The following is a 24,462-nucleotide window of genomic DNA, read 5'->3' on the forward strand; positions in this document are numbered from 1 at the left end:
AAAGAAAAAAATTCCACGTATTTTAGCAGGGCAGACACTGTTGTGTAAGCAATGACCCGAAACATAGTTTTTGTCTCATTATATAATGCAAATAAAATGTGGTATTCAGGATGTAATAATCACAAATCATAAAACGATCCTATATTTGATAAAAATATAAAAGAAAAATCGCAAAAACTTCAAAGTGTAGTTGACCTATATTATCAACACGACCCAGATACAATACTTCGCAGGACCAACTGCCAGTGATTTCTTCTTCTTTCACTCCGTCAATAAACATGTCAGAAGAAGTTGCACAAATATAAATTCATGATTCTGATGATAATGTTTTAAACATTTACTTGTGTGATATCTCAAGTGATATTGTGGTAGGGAGCACATTTTCTACGTCCGCTCGGACTAGTGCGTCATGCATAAACGTTTCATGTTTTTGATTTCTCAAAAAATTCTTAATCAGTTCCAACTACATTTTGTGCCACACATAAACACATTCTGACCTCCCTCTCCAAGGGCCTAAGCCACAGGGCCCAAAATGAAAAAATAATAAAACGAAGCGGCATAGGCATAAGCATACGGGCTCTCATTTTTGTTGGGGATGCAGGCAGATTTCTGCCAGAGTTGAACGAAAATCCCTGAATCTGGATAACAACAATTATTCATATTAGCTTTACTGCCAAACAGCAGGGTCTCGGCTAATGGGTAGAGACAATGGTGTGTGTGTGTGTTTTATTTTTTATTTAACGACACCACTAGAGCACACTGATTTATTAATCATCGGCTATTGGATGTCAAACATTTGGTAATTTTGACATACTAGTAGTCTTAGAGAGAAAAACCCCTACATTTTTCCATTAGTAGCAAGGCATCTTTTATATACACCATCCCAAAGACAGGATATGACATAACACAGCCTTTGATATACCAGTCATGGAGCACTGGCTGGAACGAGAAATAGCCCAGTGAGCCCGCCGATGGGAATCAATCCCAAACCAACTGTGCTTTACCACTGGGCTGCATCCTGCCCCTGGTGTGGGAGGAATGCATTGGGGGGGGGGGGGTGTGTAAAATAATAGAAAAATAGTTTATTGATACTGATTTTTTAAGTATGTAACCTCCCTGAAATGACCGCAAAATGGTGTCTTGCACCTTCCATGCTCATTGGTTCATTGTTTCATTGTTTAAATCATAGTTACAGCCCTGAACAGCTATATAGGGTTGGAAATGAATCACTACATATTTTTTACATGGATTACAACTAATATTGTGTCAGAGTAAAATGATGGAAATACATGATGAAAAGGTTTTAGGCCAGCTCATTTGCCTGAAATGCTATACCTGGATAGTATTCAAATAATATATAAAGGCAGATAGATGACCAGTGTATATAACTTTTGAATGTCCCCTAGGTGGAGATGGAGTTCACAATAGTTATATAGAAATTGCATATCCGTGACCCATTTGCTTGTGAATTTGGTCATTCTACCCCTCTCCTAAGGGTGGGGCACAAATAGGGGAAAATTAAGCCAATTGTCGTGTCCAGGAATACCATACAAATATCAATTTTGCGAATTTCGTTAATGTCGTGTCCCCTGCCCCCCCCTCCCCTCAGGTAGGAGACAAATTCATTAAACCATCTATCATATAGACAAATGCATTTAAACTATTATGTTTACAGAAATACTAGACCATTTACAACCAAATTTATTTGGTAGTTGCTCTCACCCATGGAAAACCCAAAACCATGAATTTGGTCATTTTAATCCCTCTAGGAAAATGGGTGCTCCGCACTCCATGTGTTTGGTAGTTGTGGTCAGCAATTTACTCAGGTGACCGTTTAGATCTATTTTGTATCATGCATAAGTGTTCAACACTGGATACACATTATGTATACGGTACATATTAAATTGTAATTAGGGCTCATATGTTGATGTTTGTTTCTTTGGGTTTAATTTTTTTTTTTAGATGAATGGACATTTTTCTTTTTTTTTACAATTGTGACCGTGTGAAGCACTATTGCAAGTATCTTGTGTCACAATAAATTACTGAAATGCATAAAATCCTTTTTACTATTTCTATTATTCTAATATCAGTGTCCAGGGTTTCTGCCAGAGGGTATGAAGGGTAAAATTATGTACCCTAAAATCTTGGGAATTAATGGATACGTTTTAATAATTTTAAGAATGATTATAGTAAGATAGCTGCTGCTTAAAGTTTGTACATGAAATGCAGTGTCCAATTTAAAAAGATTCCAAACCCCATAACCACCTAGTAGTGGCAGTTATGATGTGGAGTTTTCAAGTACCCTCAAATTATTGATTACTGGAGTCCTTTACTTTTGACCTTATGACCCAAAAGTTGCATGCACACAGTTTTTTGAACTGGTTACCATGGTAACAGAATTAATAAGCTTCATATATCTTTTCTACAGGCATAGTACAATTATGTCACTATACATTGTTGTTTTTTCTCAGTCCTTGAAAATGATATTTTTTTAGAAATTTGTTTTCTGTTTTGCATTGGTTACCTTGGTAATAGAATTCACAATTTTCACCCTTCTCTTGTAAACAGCTGGGAGCTTATTATTACATCATTATACAGTGATTTGTATTCAAATAAATTCATTTAAAACATTTCATATGGGAAACGGTTTCTCTTTTTGCATTGGTTACCATGGTAACAGAATTAATAATGTTCATTTGAAAATGACAGGAAGTGAAAGGGCATATACCTTTTTAAAAATCTTGTGTCATTTGACAAAGATATATAAAGTAATAGAGATAGTATACATATTTTTAGTGTCTAGGTAATGTTGGACACAATGTCCACAAGTTACAGAAATGCGTTGATGGTAGTATGTGCTTTTGACCCTATTATTCAAAAACAAAATTGGCTGCCTACTTAATTCTTTTTCTAAATCGAGTAGTATGGTTAATAGATCACACCATAGACTTAAATTAAAAGCAAACTATTAGTTTTAAATTAAATTTTTCATAATTATTAATACAAAATGGTATATTGAAAGTTGCAGCTGTTGCCATGGTAACATAAATAATATAACTATAAAATGTTAGTGTTATGTAGGTGGATATTCTTAGTATATATGTGTATAATTTCATGCTGAAATGTCAACTGATTTTAATAATATTACCAGAAATGTATAATAGTTAATGTTGGAAATTATGTTCATAATTTACAAAAAATGCGTTGATAGCAGAATGCGCATCTGACCCTATTTTCCCGAAAAACCGCGGTTGTTGACTTAATTTTTTTCTTTACATCAAGCAGTATGGTTAATAAATCACAGCATAGACTTAAATTTTTAAAAAAATAATGTTTTTAATTAAAGTTTTCATAATTATTAATGAAAATATGGTATATTGAAATTTGCAGGTGTTGCCATGGTAACATAAATAATATAACTGACAATAAAATGTTAGCGTTACGTAGGTGGATATTCTTAGTATATATGTGTGTAATTTCATGCTGAAATGTCAACTGATTTTAATAATATTATTAAAAATGTATAATAGTTAATGTTGGACATTATCTTCATAATTTACAAAAAAGCGTTGATGACAGTATATGCATTGCACCCTATTATTCTGAAAAAAAATGGCAGTCTACTTAATTTTTTCTTTAAATCAATCACTATGCTTAATAAATCACAGCATACACTTAAATTAAAAGAAAAATAGTAGTGTTTTACTCATGTTTTCTTAATTATTAATGAAAAAATTGTATATTGAAATTTGCAGCTGTTGCCATGGTAACATAAATAAAATAACCATCTTCAAAATGCTATCATTACGTAGGTGGATCATTATGGTATATATGGGTGTACTTTCATGTTAAAATGTCCATGGATTTTAATAAAATTACTAGAAATGTAGAACAGGTGAAAATTCTTAAAATTTAGCAAAAAGAATGCGGCAGGATAAGGGTTAAAGAAAGTTTGTGTAACATTAATTATGCAAGTTTATAATTATACTACAAGTCATGTGATATTATTGAATTAATCAAAATAAAGAATGTTGTTTACATGTTGTAACAATTCTGACAGACATTCATACATTTTCGGCATTTATCACACACTAGCCTATTATAATTGAAACAACTACCCAGTTTTTTTAATTTGTATTGACTTTGTAACATATATTGTCCATCTGGGCATGTGTAACTGTGATAATACAAATTGGAATATTATTTTACTGGCAATCTTCTAATTTGTTGTTTTTTAGCGGGACACATGTTGCTTTTTGCAATGGTTGAAGGAAGTTAGCCAGTCCCATGGTTCTGTGGAGGTGACATCATTGTCTCAGGCTGGAATGATCAACTCCAAGGGTCTATATCGCATTGGAAACTTAACCAGAGAAACAGCACCTCCCCATTTGGTATGTACATACAACATCAGACATATTTCTGTTTCTTGTTAAGTATGTACACTGTTATAACATGATATCCATGAAACACAACTTTCTCTTAAACAGATGTCGTCCATGAGCATTGTTTTGCTCAGTGATAGAACATGTCTAAAGGTATGAAAGCTAGAATTTATCAATGATCCATTTTGAATAAATCGGTGCTCCCTGATTTGTATGTCAAATACTGCTTGTGGTATGTGCTGTCTTATGAAGGAACTTCTTTGATTATAATTGGAAACATTTGCCTAAATACTTGCTGTGAGTGTTTTCTCATTCTTTGAGATGGGTGGAATGTTGCCAAGTGATAGATTGAACTCTGAGGTTTAATGAGTCATACGATTGATCCCTTGCTAGTTTTTCAAATTACGTTTTCCTATTCCTACCAGTTCCCTGACTTTCCTGTTTTGTGAAAAGTACATATTAAAAATACCTTACTTCCCCAATCACATTTATTCAAGTAAGTAGTAGGAAACTACCGTTTCTAGGACACTTTCCCCCATTGGATTAGCATGGGGAAAACCAAGCCTCTCCCACCGAGCCTCACGCGAGCCTCTCTGGCGAGAGGCGCTAAAAATAGATGGGGTTTCCCAATCGAGCTAAAAATAGAACGAGGTAGCCCTCCCTGTGACGGGTGTAGCCACCCCTCGCTACATACCCAAGCCACCCTCACTAGAAGCCACAAATACACCCTTACCCCCACCCCATCCCAAACCACGTGTTCTAAACGACTCTTGTTGCATGGGATGGTTAAACTGTGCTAGACATAGCGACGGGCCAGTACGCCTGCGAGATGCTCATAATAAACTGGCGGGGGTTTCCCGTGAGCTATAAATAGAGCTCTACTGGCTGGTGTTGAGAGCCCGTGTTGACGGGAATGTCTTCGATACCCACTCCCTTCATTCTTTGAGATGAGGCCCCATCCACGTGTTAGGGTGTCCTCAGAATGACCAATGCCCTATTCCAGAACCCCATGCAGTAATAACAAAATGCAGTGCCATACCTCCCAACCGTCCATCGATTCGAGCGGGACTTGTGTGGGCTAGCAAAATTTTGGTTTGGGCTTTCCTTTATTTCTAATTACAATCTCTGGTCTCTCTAGAGACTACTACACATATATATAAAATGGACACACATAGGGTTACATCGATAGGCCTGAAGGGCAAAAACTATCTACAATGTACAATGATTGGTCTGTTCAATAGCTTGAACGTCAGAGGCTCGTATCCAGGAATTGAACTTCTTGGGCCAGTGCAACCACTTGACATAGTGCTGTTTGTTGACCCCTCGACCTCTCATGTTTAGGATTTTCTCCACTTTCCACAGGTCGTCATCTTTGACGTCTACTTTCTGTAGCTCCGACTGGTAGAAAGTGCCATGGATTTCTTCGCCATTATAGTCCTTCACTCGATACAGACGTAGTCCGCCACGTAATAGGGTTTGGCTGATGGTGAAGATTTCTCCTGTCCACTTCTCATCATATTCCCGAGTGAATACATTTCTCAGATGAGAGAGTCTCACTTTATCTCCAACCTTGAATTGAAGATGTTTCTTCTTTGTTTTCACATCTTTCTCGGGCCAATACATTTTACACCAAATGTTGGTTTCCTTGCCTGGGCTCACTTTGGCTGGAGCCATACCAATGGTTCTGTGATAGGTGGAATTATAGCTGTTGGCAAATGTCTGCAGATGATCGACGTACTCGTAGTCCTGTTTGTATGTGAAGTATCTGTACAATCGGGTCTTGATGGTTTTTAAGACTCTTTCTGCAAATCGTGCATGCCTTGGTTTCGTTGTTGGTGAGCAGATTGCCGAATGTTTCGTTGTTTAAGAAGTCTTTGAACGTCTTTTGCTCTAAACTCCATACCCCTATCTGTGCGAATTTGATTGGGTTGTCTACCTTCTTGGAATACATCTTCTAAGGCTTTTGCCACTGTCAGTCCTTTTTTGTCTTTCAAGGGCCTCAACCACAGATATTTGGAGAACACATCGATCACCACCAACACAAAGGTGTAACCACGATTATAGTGTGCAGACTTTACCATGTCCATGAGATCGGCCGACCACTGATCATCAATTCCTGTGACCACGATTGTGTTCCTGGAAAACGTTCTTCTGACTGGACGATGTAAACTGTAAGACTCCTGTTTTTGCAACCACTTTCTGATATTGTTCTTGCTGATGACGTATTTCCCGGCTTTTCGGACGTATCTGTACAGTTTGTCTGGACCAGAAAAACTGGCCGGGTTGGATGGATCATAATAAATGTCTTTCAAGTAATCTTCCCACATGATCCTCACTCTTCAGTAGTTTCAGCATCAATGACAGTTATTGGCAAATGAGACGCCTTATATACAGTCTAGTCTTCAGTGTCTGATTCCTCTTTCTCACTTTCAGATTCATCGCTGTCTGATTCCTCATCGGGTATTTCCATGTGAGAAATAACTTTTTCAACCACCCTCTTCAGGAGTGGTTTGATTTTGTCTTTGAGTGTCATGTACTCGGCAGTGCTTTCCATCTTATGGATTCTGTCTAGAATCGGTTTCATCAAAGAAGGTTGAGAGAAGCAACGAGTGAACAGCAATGCATTTGCCAATGTATTGAAATACGTCTTCTCCCATTCCTTGGCTATCTTTCGATCCACCCATTCTACAGACTTTCCCTTATCCAAGTAGTTTTGTCGGTCTTCATGACCATTGTAGACGAGCTGCCACAGATAATCCAGTCCAGCCGTTTCCCACTCATCACAGGTGTCATCATGCCTTTCTTCCACCTCGTATCTTAGCTCTCTTTGCAGGAGGTTCCCCTCTGTTTTCGGGACACCATGTTTTCACGTGTTGCTGCAAATCGTGCATGTCTTGAAACATCACTCCACAATCGTCACAAGAATACATTTCTGGTAGCTCTTCTTCACACGTCTGCTCACTCTGAAGGTCTGAATAAGAATGACATGCTTCTCGACTGTACTGTCCTTTTATAGACTTTGTCAGCTCTTCTCCAGGGGTGTCGTCCTTTTGATCCAGAGCATTAGGTCGTAATCTTTCTGTAGAGGGTGTCAATGGCTTCAGATCAATAAAGAGATAACCGTATGGCTCTTTCACGGCATCTTCATATGGATGCATGAACGTTTGGGTATTTCCTGGGTACATCTGGCGTGCCAAGGTCATCACTTGCTGCTTGTCGATGGGGTTGTTGAAAAGTGCCAGGTAATGACAGTTTCTTCTTTGTGTCGGGTCCTTGCTGTGATAGAGGTTCTGGTTGATGGCAATCACGGAGAGGTTTCGGTGGTGACTTCCTTCTGTGAACAGGTCGGTGATACGAGAGTCTTTTCCAGCGGTAGACATCAGATCGTCCAACACGATGAGATTTCTGACTCTGGGGTCTAAATAATGATCTTTTTCAAGATCCCCAGGTATGCCTCGAACGAATTCCACTCGAGCAACCAATTTGATCGTATCATAGAGAGGCTGCCATCGTTTGTAGAGCCAGATGATGCATTGGGGAGGTGGGTGAAATCTTCCATCTCTCAGCAGTTTGAACACCAAAAAGGTCTTACCACACGAGGTGGGTCCCGACACGATCATGGTGAAAGGATGAAGCAAGGTAGTTGGTGACAGCGGCGGCAGTGGTGGCAGGCCATTAGTATGTTTATGCTGAAAGTGTCTCAACATGACATCTCTCCTGGAAAAGTTCTTCCCACATTCTGGACAAGTGTTCTGATACATCTTCACACCTCAACGGTCAGACTCGAAATGAGGTTGACGTGAATGTCGCCCCTTTATATAGATGACGGTTGTGGCATTTTTAGTCTAAACTAGCTGATGGTCCCAGTGTTTTATGCTGAGATGTGATGGTGGGCATAGGCAAGACTGCTTATGCCATCAGACAATAGATACCTTTTGTCATCAAAGAGAGATAGTCCTAACTTATTCAATTTGATGTTGTACAGTTGGTGGCCATAGCTCCTAATCTGAGTCATGTTTGACATGTGTATGCGTCTTTCAAAGAGACACTGTTTGTAATGTTCATGCTTTGTGTGGCTTTTGATGACACTCGTCTTGATCCCTTTGGCCGTTTTCTTTTCCACCAGCTCACCTTTCTCCTAAAAAATGAGGGAATACATCAGTGGAGTACTCTGTCTCGGTAGATGTCATCTGTCTGGATGTAGTAACACAACGAATCGGTGTCTCTGAACAGGAGTTGAGCTTTGGATGCATACTTGGTCTTGATGTAGTTATAGTGAAAATCATACATTAAGATTTTCGAAATGTCCAGAATGGCGAAACCCACATAGATCAGTCTGTTCAAAATCAGCCGTTGCTTCTGCATGTGGATGGCCACCAGATCTTTGTTGAAAATACGAAAGGCATGAAAAGTGGGTTTGGCAATGAACTTGCGAGCGCGTTTTGAATTGTTAACCAATTTCACGTCCACGTGCTTCCTCAGGTTCTCCATCGTCTTGCCAAAGACAGAGTTGTTCATCAGTTTGAAGAACTCTTTTTCAAAATCGTTTTGGGCACATTTGCATCTGTCTGTATTGAAATCGATGTAGGCCTTCAACCATGGGCTTTGTTCAAAGGCCAACACTCGATGGATCTTGGTCAGTTTCATGCCCAGTGAGATATACAATTTCAAATTTCGGTAGTGCACTACATATCTCTCCTTCTGTCCCAAGTTTGGGATCAGTTTCTCTGTTGAAATGCCACTCATGTCTAGCTCTTTCAGAAGCTGGGAAGCATAGGGAGATAGCATGTCTTCAGTCACCGTCATTTTCTCTGGAGCAAGAGGATAGTCGTTATGGAGGTCGTGCAGTTCTTGAGGATAATCCAGGTCGACTTCTAAGATGTAGCCTACAGATGCATCATCGGGTACCTCAGTCACATCTATATGGGGATCATCCAGCCACTGGAACCCAGACACTGGAAGGGCTTGTGACATGGCCCAGCCATACAGGTTGTTGGCATCCAGATAAGCAATATAGGTATTTTGAAGATTAGGGTCGTGGTTTGGGACCTGGTTGTTGTTAGCTTTGGCATGACGATGGGATATCATGGAGATTCCACCCCTAAGTCCCTTTTCGATGAAGAGGTGCATGTCGATGTCTGTAAGAAGTTCGAGTTTCACACCAGTCATCTTTAGGGCTGCCTGCCATGCCAAACCTGGAGACGTGTAAAAATTAGCTGGGTCGAGTCCATAATAGTTCAAACAGATACCCCGAAAATTTTCAAAAACGTCTGCTAGAGCCAAAACATCTGTTGAAACGTACAGATCGTGATGCTGACCGAGGTCATGAATGTGAAATTCCTCCCATACTCCTTGGGCATGAGCATAGTCCTCATCACTTATGTCTTCATCAGTTAAGGAGCTTCGAAAGGCTTCTTTGGGTGGGAGTTGGGTCTCTAAGAACCGAGCTTCAGAATCAAAGTATTCGTAGGGGTAGACCTGCTTTCTCAACAAAAGGGGCAGTTGATCTGTGCCGAAATGTTGGGTCATGTGGACAAACTTAGAAGGTCCTTCCTTGGCCAGATAGCTTACGAGTTTCTCCAAGGAAAAGTTCATAAACTGAAAGGAGTCAATGAAATCCATGCACCCTAGACTGAAGGAGATGTACTTTTCCATATTGTTGGGAATGCAACTGATGGGTTTACTCTGGACCTTTCCTATGGCCTGCATGATGAGATGACTGTCATAGCCTCTCAAGTTATGGAAAACAACGGGAATGCGCCCAGTAAACTTGTAGTTGAGGTTAGATTCACTGTGGGCTGCACCCCTAAACTCTCCAGTAATGTGACAGTGGTCCCTGACTGGATTAGGACCGAGTGGCGCCTTACATATGTGACACTGTGTGGCCGTCTTGAATGATTGCCAATCTTGTCCCGTCATCACCATTAGCTCACACTGTTTAAATTTCTCTTCTATCTCCTCTTGTTCTTTGACCATGCACTCAACAAATTTGTCAGTGGTGCCAAGGCCTCTATAGGTGACAAGTGGTTTGGAATGTTCAGGTGACAAGCCAACCACTTTATAGGCAAACCCAGAAGGGATGTGTTTAGTCATTTTCTCAGTGGAGGACGACTCTGGGCTTTTTTCACATCTTGAAATGGGTACCTGCAAACATTCGAAATCAGCATAGACGATGTAGGGAACTTTGAGTTGTTTCCTTACATTCTTGTAATATAGCCATTTATCTTCGTCTTTGGGCATGTCAACCTTTTGAGGACCATGTGTTTGACAATAAACAAGATGATCATCCAAAATTCTCTGTTTTGTGAACCCCTGTAGTAAGGACAATAATGATGGCGATGGTCATAGCTTTTCTGATTAAACAGTAGCCGGTTCATGTCCTTGATCCAGCAAAAGTGTGACTTTTTACTGTCGGCGATCATCAGCAGGTCCACGTGTCTGTCAAAACGTTGTTTGGTCACGTGAAGTGGGTAGACTTCGCCTCTTTCGTAACCAAACACGTTGATAGAAATATTGTTCTGCCTTTCAAACCGGGAAACATCGACCAATTTAGCAGGGAGAGAAATGCCAGTGATGTCAAGTTGATTGATGTATTGAGCATACTTAGCCACCCGCTCTGCATGTTGTTTGACGGGGTATAATGCCGCCAGGACCGACCACATGAAACATTTCTGGTCCCGGTTCTGAACATTGACGATGGCATGCTTAGCTTTCAATTTGATTTGAAGGGGGATGTAACTCAAGCCACGGAGGGGTTGGTACCGAGCCATGTGAATGGTGAGGTCTACCACCTTATCCACCGTCCAGTTGCTACCCTGCCTTTGAAATTCGATGAAAGAACTAAAAATCTTCTTGATAGATTCCCTGAGAGACTCATCCAGGTCTTCAAATTTAAGAGACATTTGACACTTGCCTCTGAAATGGGGTTCCACCGTTTCCACCACCTCACCTTTCCGCCTGCTCATCTTTACTTTGATGGTCAGATACCACTTTAGCCCACCTCGATCTTTGATGGCTTGCTTCAGCACCTTCTTGACCTCATCATACTTTCCTTTCAAGAATGTCATGGGTCCGTATTTCTGTACACCCTCTCCTGGGATGGTATGGGTTTTCACAGTGCCTCCTAGGGCTTGTAGATCGCATGGTGGCTCAACTGGAGCTTTTGGTTCGGCTTCTGTTTCTAGTGCTTCACCCTCGTGTTTAGCTCCATATATGGCTTGATTGGCTCCTCCTTGTTGAACGTGTTTCTTCCGATGACGCTCTAGGTCATTTCACACTCTTGACATTTGACCTTCTGACTTCCATGAGCCGTCTTCTTGTGATGATTTAGACTGTTTGTGAGCAAAGGTCTGCCCACAGTCACCACATCCATATTCGAACCGTTGCTTTTTGGCAGGGGTTCCATATTCCATCATTCGCTTCCCTTCCATTCTGTAAGAAAATACGAGTATCTCTATACATTTTAAAAGGATAGGCGTCCTATATATATACCTCTCATTCAGAAGAGTTCAAAAATAGGGTGAAACTAGTATTAAATAACTCATTGCATTCAAATCTATATTTTAAAAATAGTATCTGACACCCCTTATTTTGTTCAAATATAGATTAGTCCATTTTGATGATATCCAAACTAACATCATTTGTAATGCGACCACCGAGCGGTGGAGGCTTATTTTGAATCGTCTCCCACACTTAGTCCTTCAGTGGCCCTGGAACATTTTGCAGTACCTATCATCTGCTAAATTAATATGTAAATACCACAGTAAAATTACAATGACACTAATATTATAAATAAAATGATTTTAAAAATAAATAAATAAAAACGGTTATACATCCCAGTTACAAACATCACATAATCCTAAGCCATTGTATGTCGCATATTCCAACGCATCCAATTTTACAAGCTCAGAGCATCTACAATCTATAAATCATTTAAACAATCATACAATCTGATATATTCTGCACTAATGAATAATAATGGGGGAAAAAAATATATAATCAGTTAAATAAATGTGAATTCGTCTGCATCACAACCTGGTCCTAATTCTTGCTCTGACGATGTCGACTTCCGCATTAATCTTTTGAATGTTCAACTTAAAAGCTTTGTGGTTACTTCTAAAAATATATATAACTTGCTAACGTTTTCTAAATTAATCTACTGAGATCCACGCAGTTTGATATTCAGTTCATTTAAACACCCCGTACACAATAACAACAAAGACGAATATAAACAGGGATTTAATACGTCCATTATACTCTATTTACTGTAAGTACCTTTTACAGTACGATAATAAATTCATGGTGTTACAGGGTTATTATTATCTCATCGGCAAAATCTTAATGTTTGTTAAAAATAAAATAATGTAAAATGAAATAAATACAAACCCTTGTTTATTTATAGCATAATCTACTAAACAAATCACATACTTACGTTTCTGATAACAGGCAATTTCTTAAAAATTCGGCGTGACTTTGTTGCTACCGCTGTCGACGTTCGAATGACTACAGTAGGGAAAACCCGGTCTTTATATACCCACCGTCTGTTAAACTGAACAAGTTGAAACATGTTCAGACTTGTCTGAACAAGCACCGTATCTGTTTGTAAACAACTCGTGACGTCACAGTCCAGAAACGTTCTGATTGGCTAAGACCGTTGCTTTGTCCACAAAGGCAGATCCAAACTCGTGCAGGCCCGTTGTCTTTATTCATACCATGTACTATTTCAAATTGGGCTGGGATATGGATACATTCCTTTAAGTAACAAACATGTGGGTGGGGTCTTGTCTCGCAGGATGGGGGGAGGGGGTATTGAAGACATTCCCGTCAACACCAGCCAGCAGAGCTCTATCTATAGCTCACGGGGAAACCCCCGCCAGTTTATTATGAGCCTCTCGCAGGCGTACAGACCCGTTGCTATGTCTAGCACAGTTTAACCATCCCATGCAACAAGAGTCGTTTAGAACACGTGGTTTGGGATGGGGTGGGGGTAAGGGTGTATTTGTGGCTTCTAGTGAGGGTGGCTTGGGTATGTAGCGAGGGGTGGCTACACCTGTCACAGGGAGGGCTACCTCGTTCTATTTTTAGCTCGATTGGGAAACCTCATCTATATTTAGCGCCTCTCGTTAGAGAGGCTCGCATGAGGCTCGGTGGGAGGCTCTGTTTTCCCCATGCTAATCCATTGGTGGAAAGTGTCCCAGAAACGGTAGTTTCCTACTACTCAAGTATCAAAATATCTTTCTGTAAGACACCTTCAGCTAAAATTATATAAAACAAATATTAAATTAAAATGTGCTAACGTGATGTTAAACAAACTTTCCTTTTGTTTATTTTCTCTCAGAACAGCAAATATATATTTTAAAACTCTGTGAATAGCTTTAATAAAAAAACTGTGTTGCAGTATCATTAAATAAACATTCCTTTCAAATTATATCTATATATATTTTTTTTTAATGAGATTTATTTTATTTTTCGTTTATAAAGAAGGTGTATAAAATAAAGCTGAGTTAAAACTGTTCTGTTTTCAGGATTTGAACCATGTCATCAGTCTACATGTGATGCCTGATTGTGCTGAAAGTGATGTTGTCAGGAAATACTCCTATAATCAGTTGGTGGATCTTCAAAGTCGGCTTATGTTGGTGGCTGGAAGAGCTGAAAAGGGGAAGGAAAATGTTGATCTGTTCATGATGGTATAGTAGAAAATATAGTTTGTGTTGGAGTATTTAAAATGAGCTTTTTTATAACTTTAGTAAACTCTTGCATATTTAGTTTTACATCGTTTTAGTGATGAATTTGACAGTTGTGGTGGCAGTACTAATGACACCCACAAGTGGGGCAAAGATATGCTTATTTTTTACAACACCTTAAATCATCACTGTTTTTAACAGTGATTCATGAGAGCGTGTCATCACAGCTGTACATATTCCTAGCTGTTCTGTGCTAGTTTTGATTTCGTAAACTAGTCTGGGAATGGCAGTCCTCTTTGTGGCAGAGCAAGAAAGATGGAATCTCCAGTAAAGGATCTTTTGAGCGACTGTCCTATAGACGAGGCACTAGATAGAGATTCATGCAATAGACCACTATTTTGCCAAATGCCCATTCGACTCTGCATTGTACAGAGATATAGCCTTGATCGCGTATTACGGTTTTGTCATTCAGATTTGCTTATTCTTTGTGAAACAACAAACACAGGCAAGACTAATAGGAAATTTATGATTAAGTTTTTCTTTTTAACATGGATTTTGCTTGTGTTATATTTTATTTGCCAGTTTCTCTTGTCCAAGGCCACAAGAAATCATGTGCCTTTGACACTGCTTCTGACCAACTCTAAATTTGGCATCTGGCAGCTCAACTGTTTTTTTCTTGATAAACATTAGTAATTACCCGGTAGTTTTTTTCTATTTCAGATTTTAGATGGCATAGTGCGACTTTCCAGGACCTACATCAAACTCATCTCGGATGGATGTGTACTCTTCAACTGCTGGAAGGCAAATTTCCTTTGTGATGTTTCTCGTGATGCATGTATCATTTTAGATTTTGGGGAAACCTCTGAATCACTGAAAGGACACCGACTGAACCATCGACTTGAAGAGTTCATAAATGCTTTGGCAAATGTTTTTGAGGATTGCCACATGGACTGGTTGAAATATTTAAGTGACAAACGTGACCAGTATTTAGAGCTGAATTTCTTCACAATTAGCCAACTGGTTTTTCTACAGAAAGAGCTGATCAAGATTGGAACCAATGTGGAGCCATCAGACTTGGTATTTCCACTGCTGTCACTGATCAAGCCAGAATGTTCCATGTCAGACATACAGCAGGCCATGCAAAGCGCTAAAGATGAAATATTCCAGATTGAGCAGATGGAAGAGTTGGCCCGTGAAGAAACGGAAGATGCACCAATGGAAAGACAAGATACAGAGCAATACTTTATACTGGAATTGATGAAAGCTGGAAACACTGAAACATTAGCACAAGCTGCCTTTAATCATGTTGCAGATGCTGATATAGATGCAGGTTGGTTCATGTCACAATATTTCATGTGAACTTCCCTGTTCGTGTGTTGATTATGCAAATTTAAATTGACACAAACTGTCAATTTGGTATACATTCTTCAAATATCAAAGAAATTGTTCATTAATTAATGCTTTGCAATAAAATATATATATATATTTTTTTATGTTGCTGAAGCAGGAAATATTGTCATTAAAATGTCTTTTTAATGCAAGTTTTAGCTAACTGATTAGGTTAAGTCGGTTGTAACCTGAGTACAAATCATCTGAACCAACTTTGGATGACCTAAGATTTTGAAATATTGTGCCCTCCATGTCATGTTCTGTTTTTATATAGTATGGTCCGTTAAAGTATAGAACTGTTACTAAAGCATTTGTGTTCCGTTTGTAATACATGTATAATTATCGAAGACAAAAAATGCAGTACATGTTCTGCTGACTAAAGCTTGTTTTTGTAGATGCTCCTGATATATTCTTGGACATTTTAGATTTACTTTGCTAATTTTTATATAGTAGAATCTATGAATAATTTTGTAAAAACAAACACCCTTAAATGGTCAACACAATCAGTATTAGTATTTTGTCTACAGCAATTGTTTGGTGTTTGGAGCATGAGGATGATGTAGAATTCCAGTCTTCAGCAGTTGACCCAGTTGGGGTGACCTCAGAGCCTTCTGAAGAGCAGTTTTCTGGGTGGAACGCGGAAGAAATTTCATTTGCATCAAGAGCTGCTTCATTAGTGCGGAATCTTCCAGAACTATTCAAGTATGTAGGGCATTTCTGTTTTACAAGCGAATCACAATCTAAAATAAACATATCAGTAATTTCTGGGTATTTAGATATATAAAGTGTTATCATTGTTAGTTACACTGGACAAGCCAAATGTTCATGATACAGTAACTTATGTTTATGAATACCGAGCCTGGAGATTGTAGTTACATGTGTATAATAGTTACATGTGTTCATTTTGTTTCTAGAAAAGATACCTCAGTGACTGCACTCACCAAGAATATTGAGCACATCTGGAAAACATTTCTGGGCTCCGTATCCTCCAGTGTGGCTGATTACCTGAGTGTTGAACATCTGGGAATTATACTGCGCAAGCTGGCTTTGTCATGTCAGTATTTCAGAATACTTTAATGTACATTGTGTTATAATACCGATAATTGCAAAATAAGTCAATTCCTAATGCATCCTACTAAATAAAAAGAGAAAGGAAATACTTATCCTTAGTTTTAATAATGGTTTTACTTTTAAGAAAGAATTAAGGGTTTTTTCATTTTAAATAATCTAGAAGTAAAGATTTACTGGTTTAAATTGCCACATCAGGAATTTGATGTTTAAGTTAAGGGTTGTTTTCAAAAGTATTCAACACTTCAACATTTCATATTTCAAAAGTATTCAAACCATATTTTTTTCTCTGACTATGCTTTAGTTATATCGAAGTAAGGAATAAATAATGGTTCAAGTATGCCATATGTAGTTATAAAACAAATTTGCTGAATTAATGTTTCTTTTTTGCTTTAATGTTTTCATGTGATTTTCACTTTTATAATGGTTTTGTGAGAACATTTATACATTATGAACATGGATGTGGGTAAAAATAGAAAATATTAAGATTGTTTTTATCATAATATGACTGCAAATGCTTAAGTTTGAATAGAATAAAGGCCACAAAGACATCATAGTTGTGTTTGAAATATGTATGGAATATTCTGTTTATGATCATGGGATAAAAGTAATATCTGTCCTGTTTCAGCTAGGTTTATCTTATGCATTTCTGACATCTTTGCACATTATTCTTGCTACTTTTTATAGGTGACCAGTCTCTTAATCGGAAACTTCCTGTTCAGCTGAAAGCAAAGACTCCAAACTTGATGGTCTGTCAAAAGAGTAAGCATTCACCCGTTTCAGTTGTTAACCTACTATTTAGCAGGGCTCACCCTGGATCAAAAATACCTGTAGCCAAAATATTAGCCAAATGGAATTTTTATTAGCCATATTGAAAATGCTTTAGCCAAATTTGTTTTACGCAGTACTGTATAGAGTATTTATATATGAATATGTAAATGTATCTTTTTCAGCTAATTGTGTACAAACTGGAATAAATAGGAATAACAAAACCTCAATGGGGGTAGGGCAGTTAATATATTACTTCGATTTTTCAGCGGGGGTGGGGTTGGGATGGGGTTAAGCAATATCTTCAGAGTTTGAAGCCAGTACCCCATACACCCACCCCTACTTCTAAGGCATATTACATTAAATTAACAAACATACAGAAATATGGGGGTGGGTGGATGTTTATGGATGGTGGTGTTTTTTCTTTCTTCCTTTTTTCCCAAATAAAAATTTGAGAGCTTTTTTTTATATATAGAACTCATTATTTCTTTAAATAGCAATCTTTATGTTAGTTTAAATAATTTTTTTTTTTTTTTTTTAAGTGACCCATCAATTTCATAATTTGTGCCATGTTGTTGCTGTTGATTTCAGCGTAGTGTTAAATGCTTGTTGTGATTTCTGCTTACAAAATACCTCGGCTTAGAATGCCGACTTCACCACAGTATACTCCATTTATTAAAAAACAAAAAACAACCCAAAAACCCCCAACAAATCCTTTAATAAAATTAATATTTACGGTCTTTTTAAAATCCAGCCTACTTATTAAATGTCACCTCACAGTCTTACAAATTTATATCTAAAATTATTTAACAAATATGATTATTGTAAACTAATTTTATTCAGTGTACATTTAACTGCAATTTGTATAATTTAAATACTGCATGTTCATTTCCGGTGATCGCGATCTGCATGCGTGCTCTCGACCATGGGTACGAAATTAACAAAGACAAAGGAATAAACAAAAACTGCATTGATGCGAATAACTATTGTTTTTCTACAAATATACATCAAGATTTACTTTTGCGTAATCGTATTGTTTAATGTCCGCAACGATGTCTCTTGACACGCGAGTGTCAGCCGACTCTGAAGCGTGACGTATATTCGCACCGAGAGCTGTCCTCAGTTCCGCCAACGAACGTTCTTCCTAACGTTCGCGAACTATTTGATTGGTGTTCGTCGTGTCCATTTGGTTTAACGTGAAGCGCACAAACGAACGTTTTGTTTTCGCTCAGTCTGGCTGAACTCTTTTGGCCCTGAACTGGCATGTGTATTCAAATTGACACGCATTGTCGGTCTGTTTTTATTACTTTGGTTCAAAGATTTTACAAAGAAAAAATAACAAGTTACAGATCTTCCAGACATTGCTGTCATACATGTTGAATGCATGCCGTTAAAATTAATAATCGTGATTATTAAAATAAGCAAACATTATAAGGCCTACGCTGTAGGCGTATTCTGCATGACACCGTTTCTCATTACTGGTCACGAGATCGCTATTACGCTAATTGAATATTTGGTAGTATTATTATGTTTGAGGTGTCAGATAGATTATGTAACAGTTTGTTCACACCAGAAGACAGAAAATGGCTTAGCCAAAATTTTAGCCACTTGCACATTTTATTAGCCCTTTTTTGGAAAAATTAGCCAATGGCTAATTTGGCTACCGACAGCGCGAGCCCTGATTCAGTGCCATGGCATGGTTATGAGTGGAGAATTAAATGCCCTGTTATTGGCAGTCTAGTTTTATTTGGAGTCTTACTGACTGATAAATGTGCATTGCAAATTTAAGATATAGTTGTTTAATTGACATTCGTAATTTAGTGAATCAATCTTTGTCCACATGAATTAGCAATCATGTCTTTTTCCTTGCTCTGTTGTCCTTTAATTGCCAGTCTCTATTACTTAAGGTGAATAGTGTTAGTTTGTGACAGTATACCAATATATCAAACAGATTGATGTAAGTAAAAACATAAATTAAAATTATGCAATTTTACTTGTTTAAAAGTAAAAGGTTAGACTTGTCTGCAATGCGTGGTATCATAGCTAAAACAGTGAGGTGTGAGGCAGATACATGCTGGGTTTGTATTTCAGTACCAGCTTCAATCACTAAAGAGTGCATTGCTTAGCAGGGAGATGTGAGACCACTACATTAACCATTAACCTCTATCCTGGAGAGACTGTCTATACACTGTATCTTCACCTATAAGTCAAATATTTTTTATTAAAATATTTCATAACTCGGAAGTCAACTTACAAGATAATCACTAACCATTAACCTTTATCCTGGACAGACATTCTAGAAAGCTATATATAAGATATGTGCCCAAGACAGTATATGTAAACCTCAGTTGAAAAACAAGCATGAAAATAAATCAAGATGGAATGGACCCAATAAGTCTGTTTGTGTTTTGTAGGTGATATGCTGAATGCAGTGCTGCATATGTACGTGGAAGATCCTGATCAACCATTGCCACGACCTGATGAGGTTTTGTTATGCACACCAGAAACTACTTTTGATGAAGTGAGTAGTTCTGTTTTTGACTGCGTTCACATCACTGGTGTATTGAGATATTTTTTAATGTTTTAATAAGCCACTTTTTATGTCATTATTTGATTGAAAACATATTTTATTGCATATAATGAAAGGATTGGGCACAAGTTATCCAACTGAAGAGGCTGTCTCCTCTACTTATTGTTAATATGTGTATATCGTCCGTTGTCCTGTTTCGGTGAGGTTCCTGTTTCGGTGGTTGCGTCATATGTGTGTAACAGTACGTACATTTGAAGATTTCTGACGTTGTTGAATTTGCATGAGAAAAGTAAACAAACATCTGTCATATTCACAGAAATGTTCATAAAAATAAAGTTAAAATGAGCAAAGAAAGCAAGATTGAACTTTACCCACTCATAAACACGGCACATATCTTAATTAATACCTTTTTCCAAAGACTAATTTGAAAGAAAACTTACTTTTTAAAACTATTTCTGTCTGTTCTCAGTAGTGCTGCAACGATAAACCTGTATACCGGTATACCGCGATAACTGATCAGCTCGATATGAACCGCGGTACAGTTTTGCGTATCGCAATTTTTACAAGCTATTTTTTTTACTTGTATCTTATTTGACTTGAAATAGGCAAACAAACAAACAAACAAAACCCCCATCATTTTATTAATTGGTGATGACAGGAAATGTAACAATCACGTCAAGCGTAGTCGGGTTACTTGTTGGTATACGTATGATACAAAATGATAGGTCGATTATACTTGGTTCTAACTTCTAAACAAAACGTGTTAAAAGTCCGGAAAAAAAAAAGCCCCAGTTAACGGTAATTACAAATAAATGTTTTGTTACTTACACATTATTAGTCATTGTTCATTTACGTTGGAATACAGCTATGGCTATAATCTTTAAAGAAATAAACCAACAAGTGAGAATCGCACTCCGCTGTTTTTCCCTGAACTCGGAATACTACGGCTGATCGTTCAAAACACCTCGCCCAATAATATCCGGTTCAGTCGATCTGCCGAAACATTGCGACTCAATATGTATATTTCCGTGTCAAGCGAGCAGCAACGGAAAAGCCCGATAGCCTCCATTTTGGGTGATATTGCTTTTGTAAAGGAGGAGATGTTACCCCAGAAGTCAAATATGGAACAGGCTATATTTGAGATTGATGTGTTCAAGGGAGAGGCTCTAATACCAATGTCAGAAGACCCATTGGTATGGTGGAAAGGACACCAGTGGCAGTCTCCCATTATCTCCCAGTCAGCAAGGAAACGCTTGTGTATTCCAGCAACATCGGTACCATCAGAACGTGTATTCAGTACAGCTGAGTACATTGTAACAGCACAGACAGCTGGGGACATTGTAACAGCACTCAATCCCGAAGTAGTAGATATGCTGATTTTCTTGAAAAAACCCATATGGCCTAAAACATTTAGCCTAACAGCTGAAACTAAAGATCATTAAAAAGTTTATGCCTTCTGCTTTCATTAAAAAAAAACCCCATAAATATTACATTTAAATAATATCAACTATATTGCAATACATATTGCAATACGGTTTCTTATATCGCAATATATCGCAATACGGTTTTGACCGTATCGTTGCACCTCTAGTTCTCAGCTGTACATAATTGTCACGGCATCTGCTGGTAAAATTCTCTGTATAGATACTTGCCAAAAATATATGGTCCTTATACATGTATGTTTTGACATAAATATCTTTCTGAATATCTATTTTATATATTTATTAAAACTCAGAATGCAGCTTATATTTTTTAAACCAAACAATTTTACCATTATAACCGTTCATTTGCTCAACTTATAACGTAATTGCAAGATAGAATTGTTATATTTGTTTCCTAAAATGTTATTTGTTAACATTGGTTCTCGAGGACTCCATTTTGTATTTTGATTTAAAAAATATATTTTTAATTATTATAAGTGCATGTTTTGTTGAACAATATACATGTTTTGATAAAACACTGAACATTTTTGTGTTAGAAAGTTTTTGTTGTAAGCTATATCACTAACCGTATCACTCGCCAAAACAAGTTACCTAATTAAAAATATTTAATGTTGAGGCATGCTACAGTTTTTGACACACGTGCGATAAACTTAGCTACATAGTGGCCAGTTTAGTGCTCATTTGAAGCGTAAAAATACTAATAAAAAGGTAGGTATTTCAATAACAATTGTCTGTTTATAAATATTGATATGCTCTAGAACCGAATGCTTATACTCACCAAAACTGGTTCACCCATGATATATATTTTTATTTTTGCAGGTTGACATTTTCTTACGGCGAGCATTTTTCAGTCCTTTGGGAAAAATTCATTGTTTGACATATGCTGATCTCTTGAGATATGAAATTGAAGAAAAGATAGAAAAGAAGTTCATTGACTACATTGTAAAAGCAAATGGTAATTAAACTTTATTTTGTGAACTCAGTTTATCAATGTTTGTCTTTGGGTGGAACACATTTTAATTGTATACTTCTGCAGTTTAAATGACATCACTCAAGGTTTTAATTGATACAAGCTTCACATGTAGTTACTGAAATTTGTAGATACATCAGGAATTAAAACATAAAAACTTTGTATTCAGTGGTCTTCCAATTTTTTTTTATTCCAAATATTCCAAGTTTCTTGTGCAGTTTGAGTCATGCTCACCCAGAAAATATATTGAATAAAAAGAAAATTAGCTTTGAGCAGGAGGATTTTGACCCCCAAAACCTCTTTGTACTTGTGCTTGAAATTTCAGTCTGAAATTGCCATTGAACTATTTTTGATTAATGGAATACCATTGATTCTGGAGTGTTAATGATAGAAAATTATGTAGCCATGTTTATTTGTTGACTAGTATGGTTGCATTCATGTCAATAAAAGTATAGTTCTGTGACCTGATTAATTTGTTAAATTTTCATTCGAAAGTATGTAATCCATATGCTATCCATTACGTGTACATGTATATAATAATAAATGTTATTGTTTACTTTAATGTTTTTAGGATTCAGTTGTTGTTCTCTTTTAGCTAAAGATTGTGACTACAAACAAGACAAGCCATTGAATTATTGAAGCATGTTGAAGATGACAGATTACTATAAAATATTGTTACTATATTTGCACAAAAGTAATTGTTCTCAGTTGCTGTTCTCTTTGATTTTAGCTAAAGATTGTGACTACAAACAAGACAAGCCATTGAATTATTGAAGCATGTTGAAGATGATAGATTACTATAAAATATTGTTACTCTATTTGCACAGAAGTAATTGTCCTCATTTGTTGTTCTCTTTGATTTTAGCTAAAGATTGTGACTACAAACTTGTAGTTCTGTGTTCATCAGAAAATGAGTTCCGAGCTCGCCTTGTAGCAGCTCTTGATCGTCATCGCTGTCAGCCCCCAATAATCAGAGTGAAGAACATCAAAGACTACCTGACAGAGAAGTTCGCAGCAGTCCGTGTTGAGAAGAATGCAAGATCTGCTTCCCATATTGATTTCTCACAGTAAGCACGTTATTTGTGAATCTCTAGGATTAATTAGCATATATTGAATTGAATTTTTCCTTTTTCTTCACAGTAAGTTAAATGAGTTTGATTTAGAGCTGTTGGGGGAAAAGAGCAAAATTAACCATTATTGGTGAGCCAATACCAGAGTTGCATACATTAACGCTTGATCATTTAACATAGACAGATGAACTAACATATAAACCACTAGATGGAAAGAGGGTACTGGGATGTTTTAAAGCTAGGAGGCTAATTGAGAACCATAAGCAGACATGTCTACAGAATGCATGCATGCATGTAGAGACACATAGCATTACGAGCATGAAATGTTAGCAGCTTTGTTTTTCATCAGTAGCCACTTGAAATCACCTAATGAATAATACTGTATGCATACTTGTATAATATGTAGTGTCTCATTATTTGCAGTTCTACAGTGCGTGTTGTGAAATCCAAGAGAGCTGGCATTGGAAAGACTCTGTATAAGAAACGCAGAGTGACAGAACTCCGAGAACTGAATCCCATGTTTAGAGATAAAGACTTGTCAGTATCTATTCCTCTGTATGAGAAGAACGTGGTCATGACACAGGTTGTTGACAAACTCTTGCCTTGCACTCTGAAACCTGGACAAGTCTTTCCAAGGATTTTTCATTTGAACATTTCATATGAGGTAAAAACTTTAGTATTGTATTATATTTATGTTCTAAAAAGTGTTGATTAAAAAAAAAAAAAATGTTTTTTTTGTGTATTTTATTGTAAAGGTTTGTTTGTGAAAAATTAATTATGTTCATGGTTACAATTTTATTAAATGTGATTTAAATATTTTGAACCGGTATTTATTATCTTAGAATTGTCTTGCACATATAATTTCTAAGTGTGTATTTTTTCCCATTGTAGGTCCAGGAAGGTTTGGATTATCTTTTGTTCAACCTGTTGATTTTGGGGAAAGTGTCAAATGAAAAAGGACACATCTGGCTCCGCTCAGCCATGGATCTCTACTTGGTTGAAATTATTCCCATTTCAGATGTCAGAGACCACAGAGTAAGTAGTTTATGTCTGTTTAATCAATATATCTTTATATATCATTACTTTGTGGAGTTCACTATTTATTTGTTCATATTACATGCATGCTGAATGTTATTATGAACTTACAGAAAGCTGACAAT

General features: G+C 37.3%; 1 protein-coding gene across 1 annotated transcript in view; it reads left to right on the forward strand.

Annotated features, from left to right (window-relative positions):
- The window catches only part of LOC121372339 (E3 ubiquitin-protein ligase rnf213-alpha-like), a 101,692-nt gene that overhangs the window by 55,171 nt on the left and 22,059 nt on the right, over window positions 1-24,462 (forward strand). The window contains exons 18-29 of the mRNA XM_041498641.1: window positions 4,239-4,391; window positions 13,907-14,068; window positions 14,786-15,395; window positions 15,982-16,156; window positions 16,369-16,508; window positions 17,210-17,284; window positions 19,705-19,811; window positions 20,915-21,160; window positions 22,082-22,217; window positions 23,098-23,299; window positions 23,726-23,966; window positions 24,194-24,337. Coding sequence (XP_041354575.1) covers window positions 4,239-4,391; window positions 13,907-14,068; window positions 14,786-15,395; window positions 15,982-16,156; window positions 16,369-16,508; window positions 17,210-17,284; window positions 19,705-19,811; window positions 20,915-21,160; window positions 22,082-22,217; window positions 23,098-23,299; window positions 23,726-23,966; window positions 24,194-24,337 — 2,391 coding nt within the window. The remainder of the gene's footprint in view (window positions 1-4,238; window positions 4,392-13,906; window positions 14,069-14,785; window positions 15,396-15,981; window positions 16,157-16,368; window positions 16,509-17,209; window positions 17,285-19,704; window positions 19,812-20,914; window positions 21,161-22,081; window positions 22,218-23,097; window positions 23,300-23,725; window positions 23,967-24,193; window positions 24,338-24,462) is intronic.

The sequence above is a fragment of the Gigantopelta aegis genome, chromosome 4 (assembly GCF_016097555.1).
Source record: "Gigantopelta aegis isolate Gae_Host chromosome 4, Gae_host_genome, whole genome shotgun sequence".
In the NCBI taxonomy this organism is placed as follows: Eukaryota; Metazoa; Mollusca; class Gastropoda; order Neomphalida; family Peltospiridae; genus Gigantopelta; species Gigantopelta aegis.